Raw genomic sequence first — 20,341 nt, 5'->3', positions numbered from 1 at the left:
ATACGCAAAGGAAGGTGTATGAACAAGACAAGAGTGATTTTCCCAGCTGCTAACCATCTTCAGGCTTTGAGCTAGGTGAGGCTGCTGTAAGCTGAAGGCTTTTACCATCTTTACAGTAGTTCAGTGGCCTCTGCAAAATTAGCTTGAGATTTCAGTCTCCCTTGAAAAAGGGCCTGTGTCAGCCAAAAGAAAGTCCCTTCTGTGCTTTGGCCAGTTGATACCCACAGCTGGGGGGGAATCTCTCACTTAATTCATGCCGGGGGAACATTAGAATAAATTGCAGGGGGAATTAAGAGGAATAAATAATCCTTGCATCTTCAAAGGCAGACTGACCTGGATACTTGCAGTTGGGATCAGTGGACTTGAAAGTCAGAGTGAAATCACCTTGACCCTGGAGGTTCATTAAAAGAACATTTGAAATAGCTGGGCTTTAAGGAAGAGAAACTGGGAAATTATTTCTGCACGTGTAGCTCAAAGGAGCTGCCAGCCAGCACCCAAAGCACGTGACACAGCGAGGAGAGGAGGCACTGCTGCCATTTCTTGCTGTGAAGATCCGCTCCCCAAATAAATGCCAGAAATAGAGTTACAACCCAGACCCACCGAGCTGGTCCCTCACTCCTGGGCTAACTTGACTAGCCTGTTCCTGGGGCACAGCCCCACCAAAGCAGCACCCAAGCGCAGGACAGGAAGAATCCAAGTCTGCCTTGAATATGGCAGGGGCTCGCTGACCTCAAGGCATCTTAAAACAAGATGGGTCCAGCTCCAAAAATTGACCTTTCCAGAATGCAGCTATATTTTATCTGGAAACACTTGCACAGACCACCCTGCCCTGCGCCTGGCTCTTTTACCATCAGAAGTCACCCACAATCTATGGACCCAAAGGAGCCAAGCATCGCCCAGCAAGGATCCACAGGTGTCTGGCTACACCAGTTTTAGCAAGCTACCCACAGATGCTGGGAAGGGTTCCCCAGGCTTCAGAGCCAGTTCGCAAAGGCAGTATTATCACATGTACCTGTCAGAAGGCAGAAACCCTCCACCGCTTTAATTAAGCTTCATTCTCTAGCCCCCCTGCCTCCCAGCTTGCAAAGCACTGGCAATGCTTTGGGAGGCCAGCCCTCAGCATGGAAGCTTTTGGGAAACACTGCGGAAACTACCAGGAGCCATTCAGCTCGTAATCAGTCCCATTCTCTCCCTAAACAATAACCACTGCACCGCCAGTGAGAGTTTTACACCCAGCTCTTTACAGGTCTCCTCCATGGCGTTGTGTGAAGCGGAGCTGCTTGTGCCTCATCATTAGGCCTGAAAGGTCTCACTATCGGATATTGTCAAATTTTTTACAAATAACATCAGCTGTTTGAGGAAAGGGAGATGCCATAAACGAGGTGCTCTGACAGCGCTGAACGCAGAGAAGGCTTTTCAGAAGCGTAAAAGCTTTCAGCCATAGCAGTAGACTACAGTAATTAGCAATGCTGAATCAGAACAGCAAGCAGTACAGCCGAGGAAAAACTTAGCCAAATATGATTTCCCAGGCAGGGAACGTACAAAGACTTACTGCAGGGCTCCATCCTCCACCCAGCCCTGTTGGGCTCCCCACTGCGTCCCCCCATGACTTACCCGAGACGATGGTGTAGCCAATGCCACGGGGACGGCCCTTGTCCTGGTCGATCGCTGTTATCATCCGCACGGTGGTACCCTGGGGAGGGAGCGGAGAACACGTTAACAGCCACGCTGACCAAGCACTGCTGGGGCTCCCTACCAAGGCATGGCACCTTTTACCTTGGGCTTAGGAAAACCTGTCCAAGGACAAGGCATGTCACAGAAAAGTTGCATCACCTGCCTCTTGGGGCAGTTCAGGCTTATGGCTCATCACTCTTGTGCAAGTTGCAAAACTCTGCTAACCCGCCCCAGGATGCAGCTGGTGATGCTGAAGGCATGACCAGGACAACATGTCTTCTAACTGAACCACTGAGCAGGATGAGCTTGACTCTGCGTTAGGTTTGTACGAGGGCACGTCTCTGTAGGGACTGGAAAGAGCACCACCAGACTGTGCTGCTCATCCCCTGCCCAGAGGAGGAGGATTTGAAGCAAGGTCAGTGTGATAAGCACAGCTATCAGTGCTAGAGGAAGAAGAGGAAGGAGGAACTGAAGGTGCAGCATTGCCAAAGCCAGGACATGCCTCCTCACAGCATCGCAGCTACACGGGCAAAAGCATATGCTCCTCTGCCACAGAGTTTTTCACTCTATAGTCCCTTGAGAACCAAAGGCAACAATTCCCTCTCACCATGACCTTCAGCACTGGCTGCTACACCAGTTTGATCTACTGCTGGCTTCCCAGTTTCAACTGCTCCTCTTCTCCCCCTGTGTTCTTCAAATGAGGCATGCCAGGCAACAAGGGACACTCACACTGGCCATCGGCATCCAGCTGTGTAGCTAAGCAAGCTGCAGAGATTTGAATCGAAACCTTTAAGCAGGAGGAGGGTTAGACAGATGCTGAGAACAGGGGATTGCCCACAGACAGGAGCTCCTGCAGCTGCCAGCTCACCCAGCTCATCCTTCATCCTGCGTGACAGACCTGTTTCTTATAGCCCAGCAGAAAGGTCCACAAGGCCAAAAGTCCCCCCCCCAGACCAATGAAAAACATAAAACTGACCCAAAATTCTTATTGAGTTCTTTAAATGCAAACATCATGTGCTTATGTCAACTCTGTAAGCCGTACTTCCCCCACTGCACTGCAGTGAGCCCATGTGAATAAAAACACATGCACATGCACATAATTAATGTAGCATGAAAAAATTTACAGCTCAGCTGTTCCTGTTTTCATTGGTTTAATAACAGTGAGAAAAGAAGCAAGGTTTGTCGGGGCTTTTTTTGCCCTCAAAGGAAATGTCAACAGAGACGTTTGCATATCTAATGAAGGAGCACAGTGGGACAGCAGTGTTGCATTTGCCCTGCAATCCATCAGTTGAAGGCCAAAGGCAAAGCTGCTGCAGAAACATCGCCAGTGGAAAGCGGGGACTTGCTATCTTCCCCTGCTTTCAGAGCCATGCCCCTGTGGGCTCAGTGGAGATGCTTGGCCACTGCTGGCCATAAAGGCGGCTCCTGGGCCCAGGCAGACTGCCCATTCCTTGATGTCCGAGGGTATTTCAATGGACTCCTTAAGTAAATCCATGTTATTAACAGAGAACATTAGCCATAAATCCCAGGTCACTGGCCTTTGAGCAGCACTCGGCTGGCGAGGCTCAGCAGCCACTGGAGAGCCTCTAAATCACTGACAGTAACCGTGCTTTCCAAAGGAGCAAGAATAGATAAAAAGCACAAGAAAAAACTGGAAAGGAGGAGGTGGGAAAGCAGAACAAGGGACATGGAAAGGAGGGCAAGGCAAAGTGGAGGGGGAAAAAAGAATAGGCATGCAGTCCAGTGTGCTCTACCCCAGCACACTTTAATCTGCCATCCCCATGGGGCAGGCGTGAGCCCCTCTCTGCTCCCTGGCAAAGTGAGAGCTCCTCTGTGGCAGAGGCGGTGGGTGAAGGCGCTTGGTCCATCTGACAGCTCACTCATCTCCTGTCAAAAAGCGAGGGAGCGGCACAGAATGATAAGTGTCGCCTGCCGTGCGGCACATTTCAAAGGGAAGGCAGCTTCAGGAGAAGGCAGGGCTCCTGCTATGGCTGGGGAATAGCAATCAGCCCGACGATGTTGTGGCCACTTTATCTGTGGGCAAAGGTCCCTCCCATAGGAGCTAAGGGAAGGGGCTGCTGGGAGAGATAAAAGGGTAAGCACAGATGTTGTGGCAGGGAAAGTTTGGGAGGGTAGGAGAGAGCAGTCTCATTCAGGTATCTCAGTAGTGTGTGCCATAAAGACATCCATAGGAAAGAAATTATCCAGACATCTGAGCGCAAGAATGAGGGCTGCTAGAGAGCATGCTAAGGTTCACGTGGTCCTGGGCAAGCCCGTGATGATGGCTTCCATGCTGCTGGTTTTCAAGACTGTGTCTCCATGTTCTCCTTACAGCCCTGTGTGTCTCCTCCTCCACAAGCCCCTTCACCAGCCCCGCCTGGGGATGAGCCACACCTCACCAGTGACTAAGAAACATGTGCTGGAGTGGAGCTGAGCTCCCTTCCATTTGTGGATGTTGCCTCCTAGAACCACGGCAATGTCAGAGACCTGGTCACCTCTTCACATCTTGCTTGATTTCCATCCTTCCTGCCAGCTCCTTCACAAGTCTTGCAATATCCCAAGACTGGCAGATCCCACCTTCCCTGAGCATCTACACAGTGCTTAGGATCAATCCTGAGCCTTCTGGGGAAGAATCTCAACAAGTGCCACAGGATAGGCACAATGTTTATCCATGTTGCTGGTGGCAATTACTGGTTGTGTAGTGGGTGGTAACAACTGATGAAGACAGCCTTGGGGCACAGTCAGCAGGAGTAGTCTCATTCAGCATGTGTTGGAGTGAGACGATGTGACACAAAACACGACACTATACAATGCTATACTAATCTTTTAGTACCTGTGATGATCATGAAGCACCTTGCCCACTGTACCAGCAGAGATAACTAACCAGAGAGGAAAAAACTAGAAACAGGAAAACACCCCAAACCAAAACAAACCCTTGATCATGGCCATACCACGATGGCAAAGACTGACCTCTCACCAACCACATCTCAACAATTTCCAATTTCTGGAAAAAATCATATTGGACCACAACACTATTCCTTTTGCTATCTAGGTCTTGGCACGGCAAGGGCAGGAGATTCTGTGCCCTGGCTCCCTAAGGCAGTCAACTGCACCCCTAAACTGGAGGGGACCCTCCCACTGTTTCTAGCCGAACCCATCTGGCAAGGCTTCCACTTACTCACGGAAACCCCAAGCTGACTTCCAGTGCAAACAGCTCCTCTGCCCAGGGCTCACCCCAGGTATTTGTGGCATGAACCTGCAGCTCTTAAACTCCCAAATATCCGTGACATTTCTTAAAACAAGTAACAACTCACCTACCTACCACAGACAACGGGGGCTGCAAGGAAAAGACTCTGCTGGCAGGTATAGACCAAAGCACCAGAACAGAATAACTTTCTCCCTCTAGGGAAGGAGGAAGAAGGTTTAGAAAAGTAATAATCTGGAAAAGCCTATGCTTAAAAAAAAAGGCAAAGAAAATAAAGAATGGCACATTATCCAAACAAAATCTGAGGGTTTTTTTTTGAAGAGGGGCAGGGGTAAATCAATCCTTTTTTAATAAAACCCTGAGCTTTTAATAAAGTGTTCACACTGATGGGCTAGAAATATTGTAAGAAAGAATTAACTCGGAGCTATTGAGACTCTAGGGCAAAAATAGCACTGATTCTACATTATTTCTTCAGCCCAAGGAGTTTTTGAGGAGGAGGGGGATGGTGCTGAAGAATTAAAACTGTTTTAATGATACTTGACATATATCTGTACCACGCTAATGCAAGGGAATACAACTGCTGGTCTGGGGACCAAGTGCCAATGGGTCTGCTCCCCCTCTTGCCTTCGCACGGCTCCCTGTGAGACGAAGCACACTTTCACAGGCCCCAGTTTGCCTCTTCACAAGTGGCTCCCCCCTCTTGCAGCCCCAAAATGAAGTTGCAATGCTGCTCGGACCATGCACCAGCTGAAGGCCAAAAGCAGGGGCTCATCAGACCAACAGCATCCCTGCGAGGAGAAACGGCCCCTCTCCTCCAGCCGCTACTAACCTCTCTGGAGAACATCAACAATGCTATGTGGTCTACAGCCACCGTGAGGACAGACACCCAAAGAGACTGAGGGTGAAAAACTACAATGCCGCCAAGGTTTGCCACAGCTGCAAGCAGCTTTGTTGCACTCAGGTGCCCTGGGAGAGATGTCTGAGGCATGCTGGGATGATAAACAGCATCAAGAAAGAAGATACAACAGCTCCAGGGGCAGCAGGGGCTCTCCCTGCTGCATCCTCTTCCTTTGCCCGATAAGAAATTCCTTTCTTCTCAGGGTCCAAATAAGCATGTGCCCCAAATGCTTCTAAATTATGCCACCAGATCCCGGCCTGAGAAAAATGAAGAGCTACAACAGCACTTCTTTCCTCTCTCACCCCCCTCCACCCCTTCTTCTTCTTCTTCTGTTACAGGATTAGGGACTTGAAAGGCAAAGCGCAGCCCAGTGTTGCAGCAGGAGGAGGAGGGGGTGGGGGGGAGTGCTTCAGAAAGCTGCCACGGCAAAAAAAAATCCCATTTCTCACTTCTTAATTCCAGTCAATTCCAGTCAAAGGGCTGATAGAGATCTGTTTGCGGTAATTTGCTGCAGTTTATCCACTCTTTTCACCTTCTATCGGCTCTTCACTGACGGTCTGGCTGACATGCTGTTACTCGAGTGAGGAAATTAAAATTTGATGCAATAATCCCAAATAAGAAGGATTTTATTAGGTAATGTATACACTTTAGATGAGGTATTCTTGCCTGATACACTGATAGAGGAACACAGACATGCTGTGCACCACAGATAAAAAGAGGCAAGAGAGACTGAGAGCGGGCACGGGGAGGAGCAGCAAGTCTCCGCTCTGCAGATTCAGGGCTGGGATGTCTCAGGCACATTCTGACCTGCTGAGCCCAACAGCAGGTCAAACGTTACCCACAGATGCCCTACAGCCTGTTGGCTTGACCTGGAAGCCTGTTTTTGGACAGAAGTTGGACAAGGCCAGAATTCCCACCCGGATTTGCTGTTACCCTTTCGGTACCCAAGCCACTCTGCAGGGTAACAGTTTCCCCACCGCACATCAGACTGGTTCCCTCGGCGGGTAGGGCAGAGCTGATGAGAAGACTTCCCATGGAGAGACAAAAACGCACGCGCTAAACCCCAAGCTTGCTATAGCACACCATGTCCTTGTTTCAGCAGTGGAGATTTCTCCCAGGAACGATGGGACCTTGGGTCCAAACCAGAGAGCAATACCACCCAAAGCACTGCCCATGTTCAGCAGTCTACCTCCTCTCCGCTGGCACCTGCCCATCTAGGATAGCTCAACGCCTTTGGAGACCTCACATGGGGCCAAGAGAAATTAAAATCTCTGAACCTGTCAGCAAGCTGCTAACAGCTTGGTGAGCACTCCTTCATTCATTTCCTATTTCAGGTTACACAGCGATTATCTGCTGCTTTGCCTCCTGCAAACAGTGTACATTTGGGGAATAGCTGTGGTACTTGTCGGTGTATTAACTTCGGCCTTAACATATATCATTAATTTGAGAGAGATCCCATTTCCAGGATACCAGGTCACTCCACGAAGGTGATGCAGTCTGTAATTTTCAATACTTGTGGGACTTCTATTTCTACAATTTTGTATAAGGCTTTTTTGCCCCCACTTAAGGGTGATCTAAGCTGCATTTTTTTCTTCCCTGCAGGTCGTGCTGCCCACTACAGAAATACTCCTTAATCTCAACAGCATCAAAACACATTGAAACTTTCACTTCATGAAAGTAATTCACGAAGCCATTTTTGGTGATCTTCGGGCCAGCAGACAGGCAACGTGCTGTCTGACCATGGGATTTGTGACACTAGGACTCAGCCCTATTGATCCAGCACTCTCCATGCCATCAGAGCCAGCATTTCGCTCCAAAGTCAATAAAAAGGCATAAAATGAAGCAAGCTGGAGTTCCCCCACCACCGCACGAACTGAGCCACCAGGCGTTTTGGATCCAGTGCACCAGAGACATTATGGGATGCACGTGTGGTACAGATGCCTATGACACCGTGATTTTAGGACAGGTTTTTCCATCCATATACAAAACTATATGCCCTATAGACAAAGCGATGGGATGCACAGCCGTGCCTTGGGAAGGCAGATGCTGCTGAGTAGGGCTGGTGCTTGGGCTGAAGGTCCTGGGCACCCTTGCTGGGAGCAGAGTAAACAGCTCCCAAAGCTGAAGCTGCCCACCATGCTCCCTGTTGTCTACTGCAGGGGAAAACCAGCCCTGCTGTATTTAGAGACTGGGAGACGTTTTCCACAAACAGCGAGTTTGCTGACAAACCGAGTTTCAGAAGAACTAAAATGATTGGATCAATTTGGCAAAACCTGGGAGAAAATACTCAAAGTGCTGAAACGGCTGATGATTCTGGCATTTTCAAAACTGCCTCATTTCAGGAACCTTTACATTTTTCTTCAAGTTTTCTATTAGAAATGGCATGCATATACACTGTGGGGAGGGAATAGGGGGACTGTGTGCTAAAAACAACATAAAACCTTTTTTAAACTTAAGAAAAAATGGTTAGGAAAACATCCTATTCTGGTTTCAGACTTCCTAAACCTCCTCGCTTAGGCTCCCTTTTTTAAAAAAGGGCAGAATATGTTGGAGCTGGCTTGAAACATTATTTCAGAAAGAAAAAAGTTTGCCTCTTTTTGGATGCCATTAAGATATCACAGCTCAGAGCATTTGCACTTCAGCATGGAAACAGGGCTCCTCTTTGCACTCAAGTCACAAACATCAGGCAGAGAAATGCAAACCTATGACAGATGGAAGGAAGGAGGAATCTCTCTGCAAAGAGGAGATTCTCCTCCAGCTCTTTTGGGACACCTTGTGCTTTCTACCCCACACCCTGTCCAGCCCCTGGTGTGACACCGTGGTCAAGCACGCCAGAGTGAAGCAGCAGCCCTTACCGGAGGTGAGTTCTCGTAGATGTTTGTGCTGTAGGGCAGGTTGATGAAGATGGGGTCCATGTCCTGCACATCTGTGATGGTGATTGCCAGGTTGGCCAGAGTAGACAGTGGCTTGTTTTTATCTTGGTCCTTGAAAAAACAAGGGTTGCGGTGGGGAGAAAAAGGATTTCTATCAGAATAGAAATATTTAACAGCATCAAGTCTCTCATAGAACTTTTGATCCAACCAGAACTTAATAGTCCAGGTAATCATCTCTTTTTCAAGCTACCTGCTGGAATTATTGTTCACTGTACCTCCTTCTAAGCTGAAATACAATATCCATTTCATTCCAGCATTAGCCCTTTAAAAGAAAGCACCAATTTAGTTTTCATCACATTTTGGGTGAAAATGAAGCAATGCTGTTCAACATATACTTAAAAATATAAATTCCCTCAAAACACAGATACAGTCTACGGTACCTCTGCACCGTACGACCCAGGTGTGGTTGCCAGCAGACTCTCGTACCAGCACATCACGGCAGAGCATCCCATACCCCCCAGCGCTGAGGCCTCCACACAGCTTGGGCTCTGTCAGCTGGAACACGACAAAGCCCACCAGCTCCCCCACGTTTCCACTGCTCTTCATAACCCTGCGGGCTGCCTTGCAGTTGCAGCTTTATTCTTTTCTGTATTTGCTGCTCCGAGCTTTGGCAGGAGGTATGTATGCCAAGTGCTGCTTCTGGTTTCGCAGGACGCCTCAGCTCTGGTGCAGAAGGCGGAGTGGAAACCTGAACTGCAAAATGCATCCTCACAGTGGCGACGTCCTTTCTATTGGGCTAATGGTTTTGGCTCCAATAAGCTGCAGACCTCTCCCTCCCCACCTTGCGCAGAGATTGGCAGGAGAGTAACCAGGAGCTGCCTTTCAACGCAAGCCAAGCTGCTTCCACAGCTGCAGGAAGACAGGGAGTCATCCTCCCTGCTCTGCAAACCAGGCCACAAGCACGTAGCAATCTTATGGTGAGCACCAGTGGCCCTTGAACACTTCAACGCTCTGAGCAGAAGTGTCACCTCCCTTATGCCCACTCCATCACAACCCAGCAGGAGGGAGCTGCAAGCACTTTCCCAGAGCAAGACCCTTCTCCAGCAGCCAAAGCAACAGCAGTACGTACTGCCAACAGCTTGTCCTGGCAGCACCCTGCTGCCACTGTTTGTCTTGTTGGAGCCTCATCCCATGGGTGCTCATAAGTGACCCTAATGCCCGCAGCCCTTTGCTAAAAGGGTAGGAGCAAAGAGATAACACATGAAGGGAAGGAAATAAATCTCTTCTGACCCCCTAATCAAGCATCGTGGTGAAAGGCGACCATTAGAGGTTACTGCACACTTCTGCAAAATGGCTCTGTACAGCAGCAAGGACTGATTGCCACAAGATTAATGTTAATTTAAACCGTATTCAACAACACAGCTTGTACATTATCCTCTTAACCTGCAACCTCAGCGTTTATGGTCTGGATGGATGCTTATTTCCGACTCTCACTCTGCTGTTAGTGTTATCAGGTTGAAGTCTTTCGTTTCTTCAGATGATGTTTTTTCCCCCCTCCCTTTCACCTCTTAAATTTTGGTTGAAGTATTACAGATAATACTGGAAAAGCAAGCACATTTCAAGTTTCCTCACCTACCATCTCTCATGCTGCCTTTTCCAGCTTCTTGCTGCCTGCATCCCTGGGATGAAATGGCTCCTACCTTGAATCAAGGCTCCACAGCCCTTCTTGCAGCCCTTGCGGCCACCCTGAATTCACCATCTCCCCAGTTCCCACTCCGGACCATGCAAACTCTTCCTTAGGCAGGCAAGACACTGCACTCATCTTCTAGCTCCTGCTGTGCTGGTGCAGCTCGCATCCTCCTTCCCAGGCAGAGCTTTGCCGTGGGGCTTCTCCCTGCCTTTCTGCTAGAACTTAGCAGCATCCTGTGACTGGACTGAGGAGGTGTCCCCACAGCTGCAATCAAGGCCAGTTCAGAGACTTAATATTTGAGTCTTTGAACTCCCTGAGCTGGAAATCACTAGAAGCCAGGAGTATATTAGCAAGTACCAGTTATGCTCCCATTTTATCTTTGCTGGTAACTGCACCTGGGATATGGGGCTAGATAGAGCTGGATGGTCCAAGGTGGCATCATTGTGTCCTTGAGGAAACCAGAATCAGACACGTGGAAAAAAAGCACGTTTCCAGCAGGGCTTGTGTTTGGTCCCACATTTTCTAACCTGACAGATAGTTCAACAGCATGCCTTGGGAAAGCATGTTGGTGACAGAGACCAATAAGGAAACAAACAACAGAGAGGGCTTCTTATTACTGGAGTATTTAAACCACAATGAGGTACATTTCAGAAAAAAAAAAAAAAAAAAAAGAAGCTTCTAGGGAAAATTCCACAGCCTGGAACACGCAGGGATTGGGCTGAAAGGTTGAGCTCTTTGCCTATGGCCATGCAGTCTGTGAGTGCCCAGTCTCCGTGGCCATGCAGAGTAAAACAGCCCCGCGCAGCCCTCCATGTCCTTGTGACATTTGTGGTTCTGCATCAAGAAAATTATCTTGATTAAATCACATGCTCAAGAGCTCTAGCCAGCTGCCTGGAGGGATCGGGAAGGGTTTCCCCCCCCTCTCCTGAACACAGAGTTGATCAGGTATATTGTAGGGCTGAATCTCACCATCCTCTGCTCCTTCCACCGCCTGTTTGTGCGGTGCTCCTCCTTCGCAGGCTCCCTATCAAGCTCTCACTAGACTTGACACCAGGAAAGAAGTTTCCCATTCAGGTGGGACAGTAATTTGCCACGGTGGCTACCTGGACATACATCTCCCAGGGATCCCTTCCCAGTATGACAGTATTGACTGTAACTAGATCTTGGTTTTTCCTCTATCCACCAGAATTTTAACTCTTGATGTCTGAACTCAGCTTTCATTGAGTGAGGCTCAGGGGGTTTAACACAAGCGAATCCACCTGTAATAAGCCACGATGCACAAGGAATTGAACCAGAGGATTTAATGGTCTGTATGCCCTGGCTTTCCTCACCATATGATCTGCTTGCTTTTAGGCAGAGCTCCAGCCTGACACACGTGAGATGCTGTTGGAGAGGTGCAGCTGTGCTCCACAATGTGCACAGCAGTGATTTAAAACTACCCAGGCACCGCACTGCTGTCATACTTTTTAAATTTGAAAATGCTGGATGTGCCCGAGAAAATGCCAGAGCAGGGCAACAAAACAAGTAAGCAGCAGCTCATTCCCCATTGCAGTACCTCCACAAAACACCTCCTCCCCTGCAGCAGAGCCAGGATAAGACTCACCGTCGCATTGACCTGGAGCTGGTACGCCTGAGTTACTTCATAGTCCAGTTCCTTTATCACCGACACGATGCCACGGCCGCTGTCAATGGCAAAGAAATCGGAAGGAGGCTGGAAGGAGTAAAGCACACTGCCTCCTGCCCCCTGATCTGGATCCGTGGCGTTCACTATGAAAATTGGAGTGCCCACTGGTGTATTCTGGAAATGAAAATAAAAATAATAATAAAAAATATCTGGTAAAATTGTGCATCATCCTGTTTTCCCATCAAATGCACATCAGCAATTTCCTTTGCCCACCAAAAGGAATATATAGACACCCAAGAACTTCAGTCCTATATTTTCAGGACATTTATAAGTTGTACAGCTGTTTTCTTTATTACAGTATTGCAGCAGCTATAATAGTTGTTACATGCTTATAATAATAGTTATAGAGCTGTGGTCAAGATGGCACTATCACAAACCCTTATTTTCCCAGACATCACAACTTTCCAGAAAAAATACTCTTTGCTGAAACTTGTTTTCTGCCCAAAAGTGCTTTTATTTTCAGTGCTGATTCCCTCTCTGTTTTCACCATGAAGCATTAAATATAAAAGAGCTTAAAAAAAAAAATAAATGCATTAAATGCAACACAAAATTTTACGTAAAATTCAAAGTTATAGTTTCCACAGCAACTACAACCTGGCCCGATTAACGCAGGCGTTAACAGTTATATCGTCATAAATCTGGAACTAATCTACATGCATAAAATATGCAGCTGAGTGCACAAAATCAGCAATGGCAAATGCAGTTTGGCACTTCTTATTGTTTAACTTCACAGCAGGCAGAACAATTATCCATTTTTGGTGGAACAGCTGCATGTTCCTATGCAAATCTTAAATGCATATTCTTGTCTCTCTAAAGGCAGAAGCACAGACTGCAAGCAAAAAGGCTTTGCCGGGAACCCAGGCTGCAGGTACGCACAGATCACAACTGTTTGGGCAAGTCCGTATGTTTGTAACAGGTTCACAGACACATTAAAGGTTGACAAAGAGCTAAAGCTTGGGAGGGAGACAGCAAAGGTCATAAGTGGGATGTGACAGTGGCTGGCTAGGGCCGGTTAGGATAATATGGATTATTTCTGCAAACCTCTTCCCAAGCTTCTGCGTTTTATTGTTACCTTCATTCATATTAAATTATTCATCCTCATCTCATACAGTAGTATCATGAAGTGCTGAGAAGGAGACTTGAGGAGAGGCAGAGCTTAGAAGATGGGGTACTGCTTCCCAGTGGAGCTTCTCCTGCAAATACTTGGCCAAAGCTGAGCAACGGCCTGAGCCATGTTCAGGTTTTTTTGGGAACCACACAGTTTGCAGTGAACCACAACCAGGGCTTCAGCAAGACTGTCCCAGCCCACCACCTCCACTGGTAAGCATGAGAAACCAGCACTCAGGAGATTCAGTTTAACTGGTTTAATACTGAGTGATGGCACCAGAACAGAACAAAAGCATCCGAATTTCTCCTGGCAAGGCTCAGGCCAGCAGAAACTTGCCTTCTAGGCAGGTGACAGGATTTTCTGTGAGCTTGGTCAGGCAGAGCAGGGAACCCAGGGCACGTCCCACACCTCACATTCAGGAGTCCAGGCCCTGGACACTCATCCACGCATGTCCCTCACGCCTCCCAGCCCTTTCATCCAGCCACACAGCACTGCAGGGATACCCTGATATCTAAGCTTGCCTCAGGCTCCAGCAAAACTCCACTTTCTTAACTTCAGTGTCACTTCTGCCAAGGTGCGAGAGGTTGCAGTTCCCACCTAGATTTTTCATTTTCTTTCTTTTTTTCCCCTCTCTAAATCAAGCTGCTAAAGCAAGCCTCACAGGGCATGGCCTGAGGATTATTTTTTAAAGCACCTTCAAGTTTTTTTGTGATCAGCAATCATAAAAGCATAAAAGATATAGCTAGAAGGGACCTCAAAAGGGAAACCTTTCCCCACACTACACCTAAATCATTCCCATCCTTAAAGCCTTCTAGTGATGGAGACACTATATCCTCCCCAGCACATTTGTCCCCGCAGTTTGTTACCCTTTGCCTTACAACTGCTCATTTTCTGGCATGCTTAACCCAGATCTGCCCCACTGCCATGTAAGCCCTTGACTTTGTGCCACACACACAGCACGTTAATCCTGGCTCATGTATTTAGACTGTTCAGGAACTAGGACTTAGTCAGCTCGGGAGGCAAGTTGAGGTGGAGAAGCCCTTCATAGGGGGTTGTGATGGGTATTTGCTTTCTGAGCATTCCCAAGACATCTTCTCAGACAGGACTAGAGCATCTCCCCATCCAGCATTAGACTACCTGCCTCCCCCAACCCATCATCAGCAGGGCGCAGCCCCAGAGCATCCTGCAGCCCTACTCTCGCTGCTGCCAGGGCACTGCTTCGACTTGCTGCCGTCCACATGCTCCAACAACTGCCTTCTCAAATTCCTCCTCAAGAGCCACCAGGATATCAATGTCATGACGAAGAGCATTACAAATTAACCATTAATAGGGGGAGGAGGGGAGAGGCAGCGAAAGAGTAGATGCAGGGTTGCACCGATGAGGTCTAGGGTATATTGTCCCCAGGAACAATAATATTCATAAGGATAAAGCTGGACTTGATGAATACTTTCCCTCTTCTTTTTAAGTGCCCCTAGCCACTTCTTTTAACATGCAAATCCGCTCTGGTCACCCGTGATTATGGGGCTGCTCGGTTGGCTGTGAAAGAGGAGAGCTTGATTTCCCCGGCATTGTATTTCACACAATAGCCCAAAAGCAGGCTTTGAAGACAGTTCATCTCCTCGTCCTTCCAAAGGAGAAGCTGCCTGGAGGGACATGGAGGTCACCAGCTTTGGTGCTCTCAGCTCCAGCCCCTGTAGATACCGCCCGAGCTTTGACTTGGCGATTACTGTATTTTTATCCTTATTTTACAGCTTTGCTGACCAGGTCCCTTTGTTGGCTGGGACAGCAAAAGCTGTACGAGTGGGACATGAGCTCTGGGCAAAGATCTGGCTAGCCCTAGGAAACAGTCATAGACATCTACGCCAAAGCATCCAAGGGAGGGGCTGGGAGGCATCCCAGCACAGGACCTCAGCAGCGGGGAGCGGGCACCTGCAAGCACGAGCGTGGATGCAGAAGCAAAGCATGGCACGGGTGAATTTCGGAAGGGAGCAGAAGGGCTCCCAGGCACCCGGAAGAGCTACAGGAGACTGAAGCAGAACAACATGGTCACAAAGAGTGAAATCTCTGATGCTGCCCAGAGCGCACAGGTCGGTGGGAAAATTTCACTGACAAATGCATGCCCTTATTCTCAACAACATATAGCTCAAAGGACACAGACCTATAAGAAGTGTTCCAGATAATGCATCTTTTTTTCCCCAGCTCAAATTCAAGGAAAAAAACCCAACTACCAATTCTAGCAAGGCAAAACCAGCTGTGGGATGCAGACATCCCACATCAACAGTCCTCCAGGAAAAGAGGTCTCGTTTTCAATGTTCGTGCCCAGGCAGGACACAGTCAGGACTCAGAGGAATGTCAGACCATCTGCCTTAAAAATCATATGTAATATGTCTTTAAAATCTTCTTCCCATTTTGGGGTCAAACAGGCTCAAGATATGCCTCAGCAGGAGGCCTACGTCTTTATTTCTCAAAAGATGCGGCCCATCATCTAAACAATGGAGCAAAACATCTGTATAAACAGAACTGGCTGGGGTTTGCGTTAGATGGTAAATAACAGGCAGAGGGCACACCCCAGGGAGATGGAACTGATAAGCCCTGTAACAGGGCCACGTCAAGATGGACCGTGTTTCTGCATTTTCAGCATTTAGCCCATTTATAAGACTCTTCCACGTGTTCCTTGTGGCTGCTCTTCCTTAGCAAAGATTAATTGTGGTTATGCTTAGTTCAACAGGCAAAAATATCAAATATCATCTTTTCTGCCCAGAAGAAAAGAAATTCAGACAGATGACAGTGTACAGGTGCTTGTGGCAAACAGGTGAGTTTTCTACACGAGTCGCCAAATTTTGTCATTTTTAAAGCTTTTGACTCTCTCCAGCAGCCAGTGATGAAGCTTCACTCACTACAGAAAAAAGAACTAGTGACAAAACTGTGTCGTATCATTAAATCTTTGTTATGATGCCAGCAGATGCGAGATAAAAATAAACATGCAGACAGATGCCTTCTGCAAAGGAGGAGGGTGGCAATCGGGAGCAGGATCCGCTCCCGACCTGTCTCTAGCACCCCATCCAACTTTTGACAGCTCTGCAGGAGCGCTCGGTCCCCCCCGAGCAGCTCTGGGAGTTAAAGGGCTCCAGTGAGCCAGCTGCAATACTGAGCTGCGTGGGCTGGGGATACCCGGGATGCAGGGTGGTGAGGCCATTCATGCCTCCCTTATTTTGCAATAAATGAATAAGAAAGGTTCAAACTGCTGTAAAAATCTTATAGGAAGAAGCTTGGGGGGGATGTGTGTCTTGTTTGCTGGAAAAAAGTACGGAATGGTAACAGCATGTTACACGTGGCTACCCAAAGCACCAGGAGGACCAAACCAAAAGCAGCAAGGTACAAGTGCCCAAATCTCCAACCATTAGAAGACTACTCCATTAGGAGCAAGGATAGACCTGTATTAAAATAAGGAATGAACAACCCTAACATCCCTGTCCAAACACAAGAGAAAGTTGCTGCACAAAGAGGAAGCAAAGGAGAGACCATGACCTTACCTCTCTCATGCCAATGCAGCAGTATAACAAGGCTCTATGCACCTCTGAGCAACCAGGATGAAGTTGTTTCCATCCAAAAGCTGTCATGAATATGGAGCAAGTGTGGCCCACCACAGAAAACACCTGCCCTGGCCTGGCCTGTCACCTCCTGCAACCCGGCACCACAAGTGACCAGCCAGATGTGTCCTGCGTTAACCCTGGCACACTGGGCCACCAAAGCCTTACACAATGTTCTCTGCAAAAGGGCAGCTAAGGCTGAAGAAAAGGTTATCAGAAAACGGCCTTTTTAAAATATTTACACCTTGGCTCTCTGGCCACACCTATAGTGTTTAGTATCTTATTATGAATCCTGCTATAAAATGCATTAGCAATAAAATGTCTAATGGACACTGCTCCAACGCAACGCAGCAATACAAGGCAGATTATGACCTGGAGGAGACGCAGTCTCTGGGGACACGATGTGCCCTACCAGGCAGACGACACGGCCACAGCTGAACACGAGGGGCACTGACAGGACTCCCTAAAAGCATCAGAGCATAGTCTCCTCTTGTCTGCCCCCAAATGCTCCCCAAGGGCTGCAGAGCCAGCTCTGCCAGGGTGAGGGCTGGCACTGGAGAAGCACCGAGGACCAAAGCAGCAGCAGGACCACACCAGCAAACCAGGAAAGAGATGGGCTGGCTGAGGAGCTGCTGAGGAAAAAACGGCCAAATCAAGGAAAACTTCAGGGTGGATAATTTTTAAGGCTTACGTAAAGCTATGTGAATGAGCTCTTCTTTCACACAGGGCTCAAATGAAAAGGCTGTCTGCAGAAAAGCCAGCATGCATCCGTGCCATTTCGCCAGGCCCATGGCGCCTGCTCCCGGAGCGTATAAAACCCTCGGGCTGTCAGACAGCCGCTCGCCCTGCTAACGGAGCAGATTTGCACGGCGCCTTTGAGAGCTTTCCACCATAGCAAAACCATTTCACGGGCCACGGGCCGCCAACACCTCGAACGTGCCTTGATCCATCCGTCACCCAACTGGTCTGACACCTGTGCGCAAAGGGCTGAGAGGAGGAATATGTGGCCCTGACTTTTTTACAGCAGGGTCAGAGTCAGATAGAAGTAAAGGTGGGAGATGAAGAGGAGGAGATCTAGGAGTTAGTTTCTCAGATAGTCCCTTCTCTTAAATGCATCCACTTTTCCAGCCTACAGACAGGTTTCTTACAAGCTTTGGTTAGGCACTAGAAATGTCTATTTGGGGATAATCCCTTCAAGCTTGCTCCCCGTCTCCAGAGGCTGGCTGCACAGAGGACCTCCATCTGACCTCCCAGGGCAAAGTCACCCAGCAGCACCCCAGCAGAAGCTGGTAGAAATGATTAGGATGCGGACACGCGCATGCTGTACCAACGCAAATAATGTGGAAAAACGGCAGGCAATCTGGCCGAACAGCTGTCTGAAGGTCGATGAGATGAGGCGACGCAAACGGACTGGGGGGCATACAGCAATGGGCACGAGAGCTGGAGCAGCAGGCAGCCTACCAAGCTGCCTGCGCTGTGATCTTCGCATCAACATTGGAACAGTCTCGCCAGCCCTATTTCGGGTCCTGCTTCCCCCTCCCCTGCTCTGCCCCTGCATCAAGGCAGGAGCTGACCGCTCCTATCAGGAGATGCTTCGCTGCTTCACACTCCTGTTACATCTCAGGTCAACCTATTACTCTTAAATAATTCCCTGTTGCTGTTCCAGGCAGCTCTTTTCCCTCTCCCTGCCTCTTGCCACCGTGCAGCAGACAGATGAAAGGAGCTTTACGCTCTGCTAAAAGCCGGCTCAGACATCCCTCTGCTCCAGTCAAAGGCACTCACACCAATCCCATCTCGCTGCAGGGCATGAAGGAGGGTTCGTTCTCTCTTGCTCAAGGCAGGGCATCTCAGAAGTGCTGTGTAACAGAGCTGTCACCGAACCCAAGTGCTCTTCTGCCACAGCTGAAATCCTGGCTCCCTCATCCCTGGGCTGCCGAGGACAGATTTAAGTCACCTATCCCTGTACAGTCTCATTTGCTGCAGGAGACAGCTGCAAAAGCAGAGCCAGAACAAGTGCCAGTCCCTCTTCCAGACTCTGCTGAGAGGAAAAACAATCCCAAGTTTCGGTTTCCCTCCCCAGGCTCCATCTCGGAAGCAGTCCGACTGCCAGACTGGGTCCCTTGCTCACATGCCAGCTTTGAATGCTCGCATGGATGTGCGCGGACTTCCAATTCCTGTATTCTTTATTACACTTTTAATTACGTTTATTAATTGCATTACTGCCAGTCTGAGCCAAGCAATTTCCAATTTCAAAGTTTGATTTTAAAACCTGATAATTTCCTTTTTTTATTATTTTTTTCGTTGAAATTCACCCCACCTTTCAATCAGTACTCATTAATATGTATCTCTTGTTGCTATCTCTATTAAGTGACCTCCCTCATTATCAGGTGACACTGGCAAACGGCCACCGCAGAGCTATAATTCAATTGAGGGGCTTTTGAAAACACCATAAACACAGCTGGAATAGATGCATTATAGGAGCTGGAAACTGAATTAGTGGCTGGATAACGGCACACAGAGCTGAGAGCACTTATTCACAGCAGACAAAGCCTGACCCAATGCACGGTCCTGAAGAAACAGACATTGCAACCAACAAGCCCACGGGGGAATTTGCCACGCTGACAGGACAACAGCGCTCAGAAGGCAAGGGGCAAGCAGCCACAAACAAGAGGGAACACTGGTATCCCACAGGATGAAGTTGCTTGCTTTTTCCAGCCCAGAGCTGCCCCATTTTCCACAGAGTAAAACTCTGACCTTGCTAGCACAGGGCTCAGATGGCTGATTTATGGCACAGCATGCCCAAAAGCTAGGTGCACAGCGGCTCTGCCACCTCCCTTTGTGGCACCTGTCACTTCTGCAGCACAGGTCTCGAGGGGCAAGCCCAGAGGAGGCAGGAGAGGGCAGATGGGAGAGAAAGGAAATGCTAACAAGAAAAAAATCACAATTTTCCTCTTATTTATAACTCCCCAACTGGCTGTGGCTGCTGCCCCTTCCAGGCAGTGATACGCTAAGTGGGACCTGTCACCCTCCTGCTCTCCAGAGCAGCGGAGTGGCTGCGCGGCTCAGGCACTCATCCAGAACGGAGTTACAGTCGAAAGCAAGGAGAGGAAAGCACTATACAGCGCAGCTTTAATTCAGAGCTTCAGCGGCAAAAGAAGCTGCCTGCCTTAGACGGCAGCAAACGCAAGGCTTGGGCTTGCGCAGAGGCTGCACCACAACCTCCATCATCCCCAGTCAAACCAACAGAACCAGGGAATTGTCTCTTTCTTCCCTCCCTCTGAACCTTGCCTTCACCTTGGTGCTCGGTCTCTCCCGTGCCCCAGTCAGCCCAATCACCCACACCGACGAGGGGACAGAAAGCAGCCATGTGGGTGAAGCACCAGAAGAAACTGAGCACGGAGAACACAAGTTCCACACCAGCTCTCCAGAAGCCATCCCGCCCACGCTGTTACTAGTTATTTAAGCACACAGCCAGCTTTGTCTGTCCAAGCTCATTTCCCTCAACAGCCTCTATTTCAAGGCAACTCGAGCTATCACACTACACCCTGGCTTTGCGTTTGCTGCCCCAGATCTCAGGAGAGCACAAGTGGCTCTGTGAGAAGTAATGATGAAGAGCAAA

The 20,341-nt window shown here is 48.7% G+C and overlaps 1 protein-coding gene across 1 annotated transcript in view; it reads right to left on the bottom strand.

Annotated features, from left to right (window-relative positions):
• The window catches only part of LOC121093814 (cadherin-23-like), a 67,483-nt gene extending 53,111 nt beyond the window's left edge, over nucleotides 1–14,372 (bottom strand). Inside the window, exons 1-4 of the mRNA XM_040606687.1 lie at nucleotides 14,328–14,372; nucleotides 11,944–12,138; nucleotides 8,633–8,761; nucleotides 1,615–1,693 (exon numbers count right to left, since the gene is read on the bottom strand). Coding sequence (XP_040462621.1) covers nucleotides 1,615–1,693; nucleotides 8,633–8,761; nucleotides 11,944–12,138; nucleotides 14,328–14,372 — 448 coding nt within the window. The remainder of the gene's footprint in view (nucleotides 1–1,614; nucleotides 1,694–8,632; nucleotides 8,762–11,943; nucleotides 12,139–14,327) is intronic.
• Nucleotides 14,373–20,341: the final 5,969 nt, after the last annotated feature.

Source organism: Falco naumanni, chromosome 9, assembly GCF_017639655.2.
Source record: "Falco naumanni isolate bFalNau1 chromosome 9, bFalNau1.pat, whole genome shotgun sequence".
NCBI classification, from domain to species: Eukaryota; Metazoa; Chordata; class Aves; order Falconiformes; family Falconidae; genus Falco; species Falco naumanni.
The sequence above is the reverse complement of the archived record's forward strand: the minus strand, read 5'-3'. Positions and strand labels throughout refer to the sequence as shown.